At 42.1% G+C, this 16,021-nt stretch overlaps 1 protein-coding gene across 6 annotated transcripts in view; it reads right to left on the reverse strand.

Annotated features, from left to right (window-relative positions):
- Nucleotides 1-1,261: 1,261 nt before the first annotated feature.
- The window catches only part of LOC133504627 (neural cell adhesion molecule L1.1-like), a 53,222-nt gene continuing 38,462 nt past the window's right edge, over nucleotides 1,262-16,021 (reverse strand). For all 6 annotated transcript variants that reach the window (XM_061827110.1, XM_061827118.1, XM_061827126.1 and 3 more), the window contains 11 exons: nucleotides 14,522-14,592; nucleotides 13,755-13,980; nucleotides 13,536-13,642; nucleotides 12,761-13,028; nucleotides 12,566-12,688; nucleotides 9,938-10,114; nucleotides 9,212-9,325; nucleotides 8,979-9,128; nucleotides 6,525-6,656; nucleotides 6,370-6,442; nucleotides 1,262-5,579 (listed from right to left, as the gene is read on the reverse strand). In XM_061827110.1, the coding sequence (XP_061683094.1) occupies nucleotides 5,321-5,579; nucleotides 6,370-6,442; nucleotides 6,525-6,656; nucleotides 8,979-9,128; nucleotides 9,212-9,325; nucleotides 9,938-10,114; nucleotides 12,566-12,688; nucleotides 12,761-13,028; nucleotides 13,536-13,642; nucleotides 13,755-13,980; nucleotides 14,522-14,592 (1,700 nt within the window). In that variant the 3' untranslated portion in view covers nucleotides 1,262-5,320. The remainder of the gene's footprint in view (nucleotides 5,580-6,369; nucleotides 6,443-6,524; nucleotides 6,657-8,978; nucleotides 9,129-9,211; nucleotides 9,326-9,937; nucleotides 10,115-12,565; nucleotides 12,689-12,760; nucleotides 13,029-13,535; nucleotides 13,643-13,754; nucleotides 13,981-14,521; nucleotides 14,593-16,021) is intronic.

Raw genomic sequence — 16,021 nt, forward strand, 5'->3', positions numbered from 1 at the left:
TTTATTTTTTTATTTTTTTATTTTAAAACAATATTTCAAGTCTTCTTTTAGCTGCAAACAGTAGCAAGCACTCCTGGGTTATTCATCCATCCATTATCTTTCCCGCTTATCCTCACAAGGGTCACAGGGAGTGCTGGAGTCAATCCCAGCTGTCAACGGGCAGGAGGCGGGGTAGACCCTGAACTGGTTGCCAGCCAATCGCAGGCCACATGGAGAGAGACAACAGTCACACTCACAATCACACCTTGGGGCAATTTAGAGTGTACAATTAATGTTGCATGTTTTTGGGATATGGGAGGAAACTGGAGTGCCCGGGGAAAACTGACACAGGCACGGGCAGAACATGCAAACTCCGAACAGAATCGAATCCTGGACCTTAGAACTATGAGGCCAAAAGTTCACAGCAGAGCCACCATGCTGATGCTGATTAGAGTGTCCAATTAATGATGCATGTTTTGGGGATGTGGGAGGAAACCGGAAGAACACCCATACAGCGACGGGGAGAACATGCAAACTCCACACAGGTGAGTGCGGGATTGAACCCAGGACCTCAGAACTGTGAGGCCAACGCTTTACATCTGATCCACCATGCCGCCATCCTGGGTTATTGTTTTGCTTTATCTTCCTCTGGAAGATTCGCCCAGGAACCTCCTCAGCGCTGTCATCGCTCAATGCATAATTGTATAAATAACCTTAACCACTAGATGGCGATGTGGAAGACGAGAATGAACTCAGGCCTAAATACTTCTTCATACCACTAGAGGCAGCCTGAATACCCCACTTTGAATTCATCTATTGGATAGGTGTCCAACTAGAGGCCCGAGGACCAGATCTGGCCCGCCACATGATTTTATGTGGTCTGCGAAGGCAAAGAAAAACCAACTTCAACTTCCATTATTCTAGTTATCTGCACCAAAATTTCAGATTGTCATACCGTAAATGATAATGTTGAGATACTGGAACTCTTTAAGTGTTCCCAAACATCAACAATAGTTGGAAAACCCATGACCCTTGATTTCTGAGACCAGTAAATTTAATACGCAGAAATGGTGAGGCGATTAAAGTTTCACAGTCATCACGGCCCTCTGAGCGGAAACTGTAGCTAAAATGTGGTCCGCGACAAAAATGACTTTGACAGCCCTGGTCTATTGCATCTTTTTTTTTTTTTTCCGCCGCTGCGCTTCTCTGCACATGCACGTAAATGGTATTCAGAATATTGTGAGCCGACACATTTGAATTGACACACAGCGAGGGCGAGTCGTGATGGTTACGCAATTTGTTGTTTATTAGTTGACAGAATGCGGTTAGTTTGCTAGTTTGAGCACAGTGCACAATTCAACAAGCAGCTACAACATTAGCACTCTTCAGTCGTGCAGTACAGCCCCGCCCCTCTTCATCATCATCATTGCGCATCAAAAGTGACACCATGCAACCAGACCACCAGTTTCTTATTTGCTGTAATGTTAGTATTTGTTATTTCTTTCATTTGTGGGACACTTTTTTTGTATACCATAGTTTGTATTGTTTCCCGTGTTCATATATTGTGTCGGTATTATGCATATAAAAGAAGGCAGACATACAGTGTAACAGCAGAGGTACAACAGCGACGTATATGAGCGAAGACATGTCCATCAGCTTTGGATTGGTAAAATATGAAAAGTCAGAGCCCCGCCTACTAGAACACATACTGTACTGTTGATACATTCATTTATTTATTTTTTTAAGTATGGCTGTCAACCCACTCGTTTAGACCAGTTTAAAAAGTACAGTGTCATTACTTGGTAGAATAGTACCACGTTATCACAGAATTGCTTGCCGCATCGAAAACAGTAATGCACTTAATTTCCAGTTTGGTATCAATGACATTCTTTTATAGATGTTTATTTAATGCTGGAAAAAAAACTGACTTGAGCTTTATTGATGTATTTTTTGAACGCGTGTTTACGAGGATGTTTGCAGTGTATCAATAATCCTTCTCAATGGCATTTTTCTAAAAGTCATTACTTTCCTGTATTAAACCAAGTGTTTTGACAAATTGTTTCCAGTTCCATTGATAAAAGTGTGTACTGTACAGTGTATATTGAAAGTTTGATTGCCCCTGTTTAAAGTCCAGCTTTTTGCTAAATGTCTCCAATATTAACAACGCCTATCACCTGTTACATCATCGTGATATCAAAATATTAGGACTGTTTGGAACTGTGCATTATTCTGCAAGGCAACGCATGCCGCGTACATGTAGACATGTTTGGTTTTTGATTTAGAACATCGGTTGCTGTTGCGTCAAGAAACTTTTTCAAATTTCTTAGAGTCATTTGTATATCAAACTTGCTTATGCCAGAATTTGGATTTTGTTGTCTGTGTTGTGAAGTCTCATTTCGGAGCTCATAGAAATGACAGTTGGTCTGCACAAAGCTACAAAATGCATGCGTTGTAAATGTTGGCATATTTAATGGCGTTTCGAATATATCGTTGTCACCATCTGCTGCGTGGCTAAAAGCTCTAACAACAACAACAACAACAAAAAGTGGAAAATGGAAAAGAAGTGCTGTGAATCTATGGTCTCAATCATTGGTTCTCAACTGCTGAGCTGGGACCCAGAAGTGGGTCGTGGATAGCTAGTCAAAAATTGCACGTCTGCTTATTTTGTTCTTTTCTGCTACAGTACTGAGGTGTAAGAAGTTCCCGCATTGAACATTTTGGGTACACAACAGGAAATGTAGCTGCTTCTCGCTTTAGCCACGAGTTTACTACATCAACAAAGAACGTTCAGCTTTGCCTGTAGCTGATGGATGTCATGACGAGCAATATGCTTTTTGCGGTTTTGCTTGAAACAGGTTTTGAAAATACAATATGCTCCATGTGTTATGAGACGCTTGTTTGTCCACCGGTCCATTTTCTTAGCCGCTTATCGCGGGAGTGTTGAAGCCTATCTCAGCTATCATCGGGCAGGAGGCGGGGTACATCCTGAACTGGTTGCCAGCCAATCGCAGGGCACACTGAGACAGACAACAGTCGCGCACACAATCACACTTTGGGGCAATTTAGAGTGTACAATTAATGTTGCATGTTTTTGGGATATGGGAGGAAAATGGAGTGCCCGGGGAAAACTCACACAGGCACGGGGAGAACATGCAAACTCCACACAGAATCGAATCCTGGACCTTAGAACTATGAGGCCAGCAGTTCACAGCAGAGCCACCATGCTGATGTTTTTTTTTTTTTACTTTTTTAACAAAACCCATTTTGTATTGTTCTTAACTTCCGGAAAAGTGGGTGACGAAACAGGCGCAGGGTGACAGCAGTTGAGAACCACTTCTTGAAATTTGTCTCATCTACAAAAGTGACAAAAAGGGAAAAGCTTGGCATCGCATTCACATTGAAGGCTACATGAACATCCACGCGAGCGGCCACATTCTCCACAAAAAAAAAAAGCAAATTCTGTGGTCCACACTTTGCCCTTAACGACTAACCCTAACCTCAAACCTGTCACAGTTGACCAAACCGCCTTCGCGGCAAATATAATTTTAGCATTCAGAGACACCAGAGCAGATTTATATGACACAAGAGAGCATAATATCAAAGAGGAAAAGAAGCAATGATGAGAAAAAGACAATCTTTAAGTTGTATTTACATTCAGAGAACAATAATCAATGGATGAGCCTCCTTGTGAGCGTCGCTACGCAGGACCCACGTGTCAGGTCGTACTCCTTCCTGTTTGGGTCCTGGGTAACAACTATCGGATGTATGAGTGCGTGTGTGTGTGTGTGTGTGGATGGTGAGGTGAGGAGGCTCAGTGGGGCTCCTGTAAGGCAAAATTTCTGGTACGATTGATAACGATCACCTGCGTGCTTGGGAAAGTGTGACTCGGAGGTGACGAGACTCCCAACACCGGCCGCTGTCGTGCGACCTCGTGGAACGTTTTCAAGCTGGAAACTTTCCGTGGGAATCAACGAGCAAATTCAAAGGGAATCATCTTGGAATTTTGCTACATGGGCGGATTAGTCTGGAACATGGAACTTTGCAGAAAAGAAAAAATCTTGAATAATCTTTTTGATGCTCGTAGCATGTACATGAGAAATGTAGTGGAAGGGCCACCATCTTCCACCACCACTAATATTAAGATGAAAAAAAAAAAGGTTAGGTAAAAGTGACTTTTTATCGTCTTGTGTACAAAAAGTTGTCTGTCAATGTCAAATGGGTAAATAAAGCAATGAGATATTTCTGCAAATGTATGTTGTCGCCATGTGAAAATGACAAACGTCCCAGATTCGCCTCATGCGTCTGATATTTCAGTTTCATTGTCATAGAAGTATATTTAAAAGCCGTTTTCTTTTGGAGTTAGTCAATGCCAGAGAAAACGCACCAAGTAAACAGAAAGTAAACTGTAACTTTTACAGGCATATGCCCCAGATTTTTGATCAAATTCCAAATTCTACAGGTTATCGGCATATCTAACTTTACAAGACATCCGTCAATATTATCCGAAGCGCTTTTCTGATCGCGGGCCAACTGGGACTCGTACGAGCAGCATTTTCGACAGTCCGTCGCTGAGCATATTTTGCCAAACAATTTATTCACGTTCACACACGTGGCCAATCTAGCGCCTTAGATCAGTTTTGGAATGTGAGAAGAAAATTGAGTGGTTTGCTTTGCTTAAATTAGAATTGATCGACAGTGAACAGACAGCTATTTGCGCTTCACTCATCACAAATTCACGTATTGGTGTTTTCTGTCTTTGGAACCTATCAGCTATTTATAAATATATATATTAGAAAAAAGCTATTTTTTTTAATGGAATTACTGTTGGATGATGCCAAAGTCTTGGCCAAGTATGAACATACCTGTAACAACTGGTGTTAAGAAATCATCTTGACTGAGAAACTAAGTTCTTTATATGTTAGGGAGAGGATATCTCTAGCCTGATTTGGAAGAAAAAATTTTAAAAATGTTAAAAATTTGTTGCAGGTTTTTTTTTTTGCTCTGTTGAACATCTTTTTGAAATGAAAACAATCCGCATGGTATTTATTTTTTTTCAAGAGCAGTGTAAAGTGTTTAGGGGTCATAGTTTGTTTTATATGTGTTATTTATTCATGAACACCAATGGAGTGTGTCCATCTTGAAATATTCCACAACTTGCTTAATTTCAAAAGTGGAACGTATTGGGAAACTAATGTGGGTGGGTGTATGCACGTCTGTGTAAGTGTGTGTGCACGTGTGTGTGTGTGTGTGTGTAAAGGTGGCATAGAAAAGGCAAACCACCATGTAAACATCTCTGCATAAACCTGTGGAATGTATTCAGACAGCGGATGGGTGGGTGCGTTTAGTTAGGTCGGTTGAGAATGCTCGACATGGACGGCGCAATGGGGGGGGGTGGGGCCGTGTTGTCCGGCGAGGTAGGGCCGGAGCTCTCGTTCCCGGCGGGGGCGGTTGCCCTTCCGCTATACTGACCAATGAAGGAGCCGTCCTCGTTGAACTGGATGTCCACGCTGTCGCCGTACTCGGCCAGCGAGTCGTCGCTGCCCAGCTTGCTGTCGCCGCAAAGCGACGGCTGGCTTTCTGTACGCTTTTCATCCGTGTCACTGCGAGATATCAGGAGGGCAAATCGTCAGTCGAGGAACTATCACAGTAATGAGGTCTTTATCTTCTATCTAGCCATCATAGACTACTCAGCAATCCGTGTGAATTTGCTGTAGAACAACAGGCTGTGGTATGTTGGTAGCCTGTGAGTCATTTTCAAAAATGAACAAACGTCTAGAAGGCTTCTTCGAAAAGGGGTAACGGCCAAATGTTCAGACAGAAGAAGGGCCAACAACTTTCAAGAAAAAATACATCTGCATGAGAGAGACAATATTTGCAGTTCTACTATACTCAAAATATTGGTTTATTGCTATGTACCGAGGCCACGCCGTTTAAAGTGAGGCAACGGGCCCTCATATGAGGCAATCAATCCTTCAAAAGAACTCAAAAAGCATCTACAACATTGCTTAGTTCTTCAACGTCCTATCTTTGTGAAGCAGACTTTAACAATAACCACAACAAACTCGACTCCCATGTAGAAGACAAGAAGCATTTGAAAAGCCATCCAATGTCGTGAGTGCCGCACAAAATGTAAAGACGTGTCATGCATGAAGGGGCTAACTGTGCTACATCATGTACGGAGCTGTCTCCCAAGGCACCGTGATCGAGGCCCTTCAATTTACCAGGTTCATACATTGTACCATGGTATTTTCTCAATGGGTGACTTTGGCATGCATCAAATTCCTCACCTCTCCAAAGATCTGCCAGCGAAGCATTTACAGGGGTTAAAAGCACGAGTAAGTTGTAGAAGAAAAAGAGGAAAATCATCATTTTGAGTTCAGACAAACTCACCTGTACTCTCCGAAGGTTTCGTCCTTCATGGGCTTGGCTTCCGAGTCCACCTCCTTCTCTTCCTTGTCTTTGACTGTACAGGGCGACAGAACAAACGTGACCACACATCATCAACCAGTGCAAGTGGAACAGAGGAATTTAATATTTGTTCTTGCCTGCATATTTGCCACCCTTTCTCCGCTTGACCAGACACAAGATAAGAAGGATCAGGATAAGCAGGACAATGGCACTAATGAGCCCGATCAGCCAGCCCTGATTGGCGAAGCCACCGCTCACCTCCGATGGTCCTGACAGCCAAACAATGACATCACCACGTAAACATTTTTGTGTTAGCATTTCATCAGTTCTTGTTTGAAATTGGTCTCAGCTGCAGTGCATGACATAAAATCCGTTTTTATCTGCCCGAGAAAAAGGTTCGTCTTACTGTGTTAGCATACAACGGTTAACAAAGTAGCACTTGCTCAATCAATTGATTTTCCTGAGCACTCTCTGTACTCAGATGTATATCTTGCTACATGTTAGTTTAATGTATTTTAAACAGAATCAGATTGGGACCTCTTTACAGGACTGCATAGTGCATATAAGAGAGTAATTGCTTCAACTACGGCATCTTTTCTTTGTACTATTTACTTCAAAGAGGACAATTGCATTCCTGGGACTGAGAATTTCTGGCTGGCTTTTTTTTTTTGTGCAAAACTGATTCTGAAAACAGCTGTTATGACACTTAAGGAATCTGAATAACCTAACAATCCCAGAAGCCTGTCTTAAAGCATCCACCGGTTCCCACTCAACGGAACTGAACACAGACACCTGTAAATTCACCACATTAGCACACCAACTGTTTGCATGTTAGTATTCTATCAGTTCTTACTTGAAATCATACCCGACTGCAGGGAATTATGTAAAGGGCTGATTGAATTTCTTGAGTGCTTTCTAGTTTAATATTGCTGACTTGCTCAACACAGAATATAATTGAAGACATTAAAGGTCAAGTGTCGTCAAATGGATGATTTTTGGTTTTTTCATTATTAATGAAAAACCCACAGCCAATATGGTCCCATTTGTTTTTTCCACCACAAAACATGATTTTGATGTATACAGCTTTTTTTTCAGCTCCCGCCATCAAAATCCTCTCAGGGGTTTGTTTTCAAGAAGAAGCAGGAAGTGACGTAAAGGACAGCGGCGCCCCCTCGTGGACTCTTTTGTTTCCATTAGTTTTACCTCCGGGAAGGTACCTCGTTGTTCCTTCGTGTTAGCCAAAATCCCGGTTCATTGCATTGCTGGACATTGCTTGAACACTCAGGAGAATGGAATTACCCTTCATAAGTTTGAAAGAGACCCTGTTCGTTGTGAAAAATGGATTGCACGGGTGCAGAGGACGAGAGCTTCGTGGGTTCCAAATAACAGGTAGGTGTGTATACAGCGACTACAAAAAAAATAGTAGTTTGGGGCGGACCACGTAATCGGTCTCTCTCATAACGTAACAAAAGATCCGCGTATGAAATGTGTCGATGTGCACATACAACTTCTAAAAAAAATAATAATTTGGGGCGGACCACGTAATCGGGCTCTCTCATGACGTAACAAAAGACCCGCGTATGAAATGTGTCGATCTGCGTGTCGCCCAGCTAACAATGTCTCACTCAGCCTCGTCTCGATAGTGTTCATCGCGTACTGCGGCGACTTTGAACATACCCCTAGAAGCAGCATAGCTCAGCTCCACCTTCTCCTTACATGCCACCATGGGCTCCGAAACTCAGCCACACAGGCTGAAGCGCCGCGTTCGGTGGTCACAGCTTCTGTGAAGGCTGCGCGTTGGGCTTTGCGATGGGGGCGGCTCTGAAGAACCCAGCCAAGAATGCGTTACTCAGTCGCGTGCGCGCATAAAGCGCCCCGGCTCGACTGTGACAAAAGCAGGACCGCTCAGCTCTGTCATAAGCCACACCGGCCGGCTGCGATGAGCCGCGATAACTCATCTCCGCCGCGGAAGTGGATCGGACGGGATGCGGTTTGGCCGTGATCGGATATCATCTGAATATGGCTCGAAACAATAGTGTAACATTGCCCTGAGGGCTCGAAACAAAAGTGTAATATTGCCCCGGTAACTTCACTCGGTTGTGTGGTGTTGTCCTTTTTGAAAAGAGCTTCGGTGTCGGAAAGGGCGTCGGAAAAATCCGAATATCTCTGTAGTTCGGCTTCCGTAGTAGCAGGCACTGCGCGTTTTCAACGGCAGAAGTGACGATGACGTCAAGGACAGAGGACGCGACTAATATGGCGACCACTTGGATGTAGAGGGACACTCAATTGCGCAACATTGTGCAGGGATGACGCTCCCCGCTCACTTTTTTTTCTGTATATTCATTGAAGTGAATACTGTTATATGTATTTTTCATTACAATATCTATTTTAGAATGTTTATAGGGATGACAGTCCCACTTTGAATGTGATAGCATATTAACAGGACATTAGCTTTGGATAACTCTCATTTATATAGTACACAAAAAGAGGGAATGATGCAAATGATTATTGATCTATCTTTAAGCTTTCCGTCTTTAATAGTTTTTATGCATATTGATGCCAAGATGCTTCATAAAGGACAACTTGAATACCTGGTCCTAAGGTCCATTTTGCAGCTTCCCACTGAGTGTAGTTCCCATGCATGACAACAAGGTGGTACTCAGTTCCTGGCTGAAGACCCGTCAGTGAGTAGAAACCCTGCGAGGAGTTCAGCATTTCTGACACCTTCCACTGACCCCCAGCTGCCAAACAGAAATTCTGTAAGTGAAACCCTGAAAAGGGAATTATTACGATGATGATTATCTTTTTTTTTTCCCCAACTCACCACTTTTCTTAAGGAAATCAATATGGAACCCATGGTTCCTCTCTCGCTCTCCAGGCACCCAGCTCAGGTTGAGCGATGTCTTATCAGGCATGACAGTAATGTTTCTTGGAGGAACTGCATAGTGAAAAGAGGAGGTAGATGGACAGTTAGCGTCACCAGGCTCCAAACCCACCAAGAAAACTTGCATGTGAGAGGAAGTCATCAGAGAGGACAGAGAACCACAAGTCTTATTAGTGCACTAGATTCTGGAGTTGAGGGATTCTTAAAGTTGGATATAACTTTGGAACTAGTGTGTCAAAGTGAATTTAACTTAAATCAGCTTTCCGAATGTACCACCCGCGTCTATCAATGACGTAAAGAAGTGGCCCAGTCAGGATTATTGCTGTTTGTTATTGTTTGAAATAACCTTGGAATTTCAGGTTATGCAAGCGTGATTTTAACTTTAAACAACTTTTAAAATGTCTGACCTGGGGTCAAAGGATCAGTATGAATTTAAATTATGCCCCACATTTTTAGAGATGATCTTTCCAACAGTGCTATGCTAATCCTTTGGTAATTCTTTTGTGATGCTTATCCTTCTGAGATGTCAGCAAGTATGCGATGCAGAATATCTGACAATTTTGGTGGTTGAAGTTAATGTTGTTAGTAACTTTTGAGAAAACAGTCTTGAACTTTTCTAATTGTCATTGTCTAACAAAATATCTAAATCAGTATTGGGCATTGTACCTCCATCAAAAAGGGTGGCATTCCTCCTGGTGATTGGCTGTCCATCCCCAGCAGCGGTGCGAGCGATCACCTGGAAGGTGTAGTAGCTGTGGGGGTCCAGAGAGTCCAGCATGAGGTGGGTCACACTGGGATCAGGGATGAGCTCTATCTGCACTGGACTGTCCCTGCTCTTCACCTCTGCGCACACACCATACATAGCACGATCAGTCCCTTGACAACCAATGTGAGACATTTACATACAGCACAGTAACCCCCTGGGCTATTCACAGTTTACCATTCACAAATACACTTTGACTTTTTTTTTTCTGTTGAAAATACCTAACAGCCATCCCTTGAAAAACATTGATTTGTAGCTATTGGGGTATTTTTGTAGTCTCTCTGTGTAGTGTATTTTAGCATTGCATTAGATAAAATTACAGTGATGAGAATTAAGGTGTGAGCTTAGAAAGTAAGATAGACTCCACTAGTAGTTCTATTTCAACCAAGCTGATGTTGACCAAAAAACTGGAGAGAAAACTATTCAACAGTTAAAACCATCAACGAGCTGTCTCGACTCAATACCATCTGGCTTTTCAAAACTATTGTGAAGTCAGTGCTACCTGATTTGCAGCAAATAATCTACTCACTTCAGTCTGGCGAGTTTCCCTCTCAAAGTAGCTGTTGTTAAGCCTCTTCTGAAAAACAGAGGACTGGACGATTCCATGTTAGCAAGCGATAGACCCATCTCAAATTTCCTATTCATTGCCAAGATTCTTGAGAAAGTTATTTTTAATCAACTCAGCAATTTCTTGAATTTAAATGGACTTTTTGACAAATTTCAATCAGGTTTCCGAACTCATCACACTACAGAATCTGCTCTTATCAAAGTGCAAAATGATATAAGATTGAATACTGACTCAGGAAAGGTGTCAATTTTGGTCTTGTTGGATCTCAGCGGGACTTTTGATACGGTAGATCACAATATACTGCTAAACAGGTTGGAAACGTGGGTAGGACTAAGTGGAACAGTCCTTAAATGGTTGAGGTCCTACCTAGAGGAAAGGAGCTATTTTGTGACCATTGGAGGTGCTTGGTCTCAGCGAATGACAATGACCTATGGGGTCCCTTAAGGGTCAGTTCTTGGACCTCTCGTGTTCAGCCCGTAAATGCTACCCTTGGGTAAAATTCTTCAAAACTTTAATTTTGACTACCATAGCTATACAGATGACAGACAGTTATATTTAGCAATTTCTCCAGATGACTACAGTTCAATTGAGGTATTGTGCCACTGTCTAAATCAGATAAATAACTGGATGAGCCAAAATTTTCTTCAAGTAAATCACAACAAAACTGAGACAATTGTTTTTGGCAATAAAGAAAAGAGAATTGCTGTTAGTAAACAACTGGACTCACTATCTTTAAAAACCAAATGCCAAGTCCAAAACCTTTGAGTTCTGATTGATTCCGAACTGACTTTCAACAATCATATCAAATCAATCACAAAAACTCCCTTCTACCATCTGAAAAACATTTCGAGAGTGAAATCTTGTATGTATATATGTATGTAAGCAGACCAGGAAAAGCTCATCCATGCTTTTATCTCAAGTAGACTTGACTACTGTAATGGTCTTCTGACTGGACTCCCCAAAAAGAGTATTAAACAGCTGCAGCTCATTCAGAATGCTGCAGCTCGTGTTCTGACCAAAACAAAGCGGTCAGAGCATATAACTCCAATCATAAAATCCTTGCACTGGCTTCCAGTCAGCTTTAGAATAGATTTTAAAATTCTGGTACTTTTCTATAAATCACTAAATGATTTAGGTCCTAAATACGTGAAAGAAATGCTTACGGAATAAAAACCCAGTAGAGCTCTGAGATCGACTGACTCAGGTCAAATAGTGGAGTGCAGAGTCCAAAGCAAACATGGTGAAGCACCATTTAGCTAACATAATGCAAAAAAATAGAATAAGTTGCCAACAGAGGTGAGGTCAGCCCCAAGTGTGAATGTTTTTAAATCCAGGTTGAAAACTTTTCTTTCTTCTCAAGCTTTTTAGAATATATCCACTTTTTAATCATATTACTTGCACTGTATGCAGTTTTTATTGTCTTTTTTTTAAAAATATTGTGTCATTTTTATTGTTTTTATCCCATTTTAAATGTTTTATCACTTTGTTTTCAAATACCTTTAATCATGTAACGCACATTGAGTTACCTCATGTATGAAATGCACTATACAAATAAATTTGCTTTTCCCAACATCAATTTGTGACCTCACAAATATACTTCTCCTAAAGTGGCCAAAATTCCTTACACGCATTCCTTAACTTTGTGGAAAGAAAATTAATTAAATCTGTAACAGTGGTAAAGGGTGGACAGATGTCCTTTAAACCCAGTTGATTTAAAAGGAAATATCCCTTTGGATCATATGTGAGCGAATACTTTTGGCAATAATGTCCTTTTGATAAATACAGCAGAAACAACTTGTGATGGGGGACGATTACACACAGATTTTTGCTCCGGTGACTAATGTATTTTCTACACCTTTACAACCACAGCCAAGTTGAGTGAAACTCCAAATGGTGATTCTGCTTAACGGGCAAACATGAATGAAAAAGATATTCTGATCTGCTTCGTGAAATGTATTCTTACCTCGTTGGTACTGCACCATGTATCCCAGGAGAATTCCGTTGGTCTGAAGTGGTGGGCTCCAGTAGAGAAGCATAGAGTTCTCAGAGGGGCTCTCAAAAACAAGTGACGATGGTGGGCCAGGCACTAAATAAAAACCACAAGGATTTAATGGTGAATTTCTGTGCAAATAAAGTCCAACCCTTCCTCAAGGCCCACCTCCTTCCGGGGTGCTGAAGTTGACAGGCAGGGAGGCGGGGCTCTCTCCTTTGCTGTTAAAGGCAGTGACACAAACGGTGTAGCGAGAGAAGAGCTGCAGACCCGTTACTTCTGTTGCAGTCTTCATGCCTTGGACCACAACCACCTTGTCGTCTCCCTTTCCTCGCTCTGATCTTCCCTCGCGCTCCTTTCCCTCCTGCAGATGACGCAATTCTCCAGGGGATCGCCGGACTCGTCCGTTTTCTGGGCCCAGTCTCCTGATGTAGATCTGAATTAGAGATATTGTGGCCAATCAGATTTTGGGCTCCGTCTCCTGCCTGGTTTATCTCATCTTCTTAGGGGCTTCAGGATCAGTAGTTGCGGCCAATATAATTTTATAACAACTGGGCTGTTTTTTCTTTTTTTCATCTTTTCCAACCTCTGAATGGTTGGTCAGAGGAAAACATGTTACATCTGTAGCTGTCCGCATACACTAAAACATAATAATAATAATAATAATAATAATAATAATCAGCTTCTCTGCCATGGCTTATTTTGTCACGTCAATAGATAAAGGTGGGTTTTGAACTGCGAAGATGATGTATGTGGCACACTGACATACTGTTATTTTGTGGTTCTGTATAGTATTGATGGTTTATATAAATGCAATGTTATAGGTGGTGGTATTGAAAAGGTGGACATAGTCAGGTAAGTCTCCGAGACAGACTCAGGTATCAAATGCAGGGCCCGCCATTGGTCTTTCCCATAACTTTGAAAATGAAGGCCCTTGTGGTACCTTGTAGCCCAGAAGACGACCACGGACCTTCTGGGCTTCATTCCAGCTCACGGCAATTGTGCTGTTCATAACGTGGACTTCCACTCCGCTAGGAGACTCCTCGGGGACTGAGACAAGTAATTCAGAGTGATGTGCAGGAAGAATGATAGATTAAGGCTAAGGAGGCTGAGCATGTTACACATTTACATGGGAAGAGGACTGAGTGGGCTTTTTACGTACCATCCTCGCCTGAGTGTCCAATCTGGGCCTCTGGAGCAGGTCCTTCTCCCAGTGTGTTGACAGCTTGAACTTTTATCTCAAATGGCTCGTACGTTCCGGTATTATTGACCAAGAAAGGCGGAGACTTGGTGTAGTCGTGGTTCCAGCGGTCGCTCTTGTCCCCCGCCTTCCTCCACAACACCTTGTACTGGAAGTCCTGGCCATTATGTAATCGCCTGGGCATCTCCTGCAAGGACATGCAAAGTTCAAAGGAGATGTTGGCACTTTTGGTCTCAGTTCCTTGTCATATTAAAACTCATCTCCCAATCATGGCTCTTTAAATTCTGGAAGAAAATCTTTTACACTCACAGATGGCTACAACACAGCCAGCAAAAGCCCAATTACTGTACTTGATTTAGATACAGATAATTTTTCCTCTTCTATCTGCTCAGAAAATGCTTGTTGCTTGTTCATAATCTTACTCGTGAAACTTGTCCATATTTATCATCAAATGCCTATAGGATCTCTGTGATCGTCACGTGGAACATGATGGGAGCCAATCAGGGGGCCAACAACAGCTTCAGAAATGGAGGAAAAATTTGGTGCATGTTTAAATGAAAAGGATGTGAGTTGAGGTGAAGCATCACAGTGGTGTTGTGGTTTACATCGCTGCCTCACGGTTGAGACATTCCAGGTCGGAACCTTCCATACTAGAATTTGCCTCTTGTATTCAACAAAACACTAATGTGAGCAGTGATTCTCATGCATGGTGACATTCTTGTACTTACGTCCCATGTGATAGCAAGTGTTCCCGCGTCGGAGGATTCACTGCGAACACCGGTGGGGTTGCTGTGTGGTACTAAAATAATGACATTGCCTCAAAATTAAGATATTAATTTTCCATTTGAAAAAAGGTGAAAACATGCGACACATGAGCAACAATCACTTTGTATGTGAATATACAGTTGAAACCACGTTTACATATACGTAGTTCCATAAGAATATTTGTTTCTCCTTTCTGACATGAAATGAGACTAAGCCTTTCCTTTAGGGGTCAATTAGAATTACCAAAATTATTTCTATTTGCCAAATACCAGAATGATAACGGAATCAGGTTTTAAACCATTTTTCATGACTTGCTTCAGTCATTGGTTTACAAACATTTCATTAGTATTTAGTACAATTACCTTTAGTCTTCAACTGTTGCCTTAAACTTCAAACATTTTGTATATCCTTCTACAAGCTTCTCAAGAATCTGGGCCCATTCCTCCTGACAGAACTGGTGTCACCGAGGTGAACTTGCTCGCACATTTTCATAAGGGTTGAGATCAGGGGTTTGTGATGGCCACTCCAAAAACTTTGTTGTCATTAAGCCACTTTCAACCAGTTTGACATCCTGGCCGATGTCTTGAGGTGTAGCTCCAGTATGGCCACATAATGTTCTTTCTTCATTTTGCCATTTTTTTTTTCTGAAGTACACCAGTCCCTCCTGTAGAAAAAACAACCCCACAACATCCTGGTGCCACCCCTATATTTCAGAGTCGGGATGGTGTTCTGAGGCTTGCAGGTGTCCCTCCATGCTCATTTTGGCTAAACAGTTCAATTTGTGTTTTGTCAGACCACAAGAGATTAGTCCATGTCGGAATAGTACTTGTTTCACTATGGAGAATGACTCCACACTTACCAGCTTCAGCCAGCATCTTCACAGGGTCTTTTTTTTTTTTTTTCTTGGGTTAAAGAGCACTATTTTGGAGCAATGCACATTCATCTCTAGGAAACAGAACTCGTCACCTTCGTGAGCTGCATGATGGCTGGACATTTCCACAGTGATTACACATTCAAATACTTAGAACAGATTAACTGGGCACTTTCAGGCATCTGGATATTGCACCCAAGGATTAACCAGACCTGTGCTAGTCCACAATTGTCTTCCTAACTTCTTGGCTGATTTCTTTTGGAATTATCAGAATCAGCTTTAATGGCCAAGTATGTAACACACAAGGAATTTGTTTCTGGCAGTCAGTGCCACCTTATTACGACATTCATGTTAAGTACTGAGAAGAAGAACCAACAAGAACGAAGAACAATAGTCAATTAATAGGGAACTATTTCTTATAAGAGTCACAGTTGTGCAATAAGTAGAGTCTTCTTCATTGAGAGCAGTTAGAGTCCATCACCCCCCCCCCCCCCACACACACACACATTATGTTAAGCTTGTACAGCGTGCCCTTAGCCATTCGGGGTTGACCGTTAAAGACCTGCCCACTGACAATTGTGCAAAGGGAGCA

Source organism: Syngnathoides biaculeatus, chromosome 2 (genome assembly GCF_019802595.1).
Source record: "Syngnathoides biaculeatus isolate LvHL_M chromosome 2, ASM1980259v1, whole genome shotgun sequence".
NCBI lineage: Eukaryota > Metazoa > Chordata > Actinopteri > Syngnathiformes > Syngnathidae > Syngnathoides > Syngnathoides biaculeatus.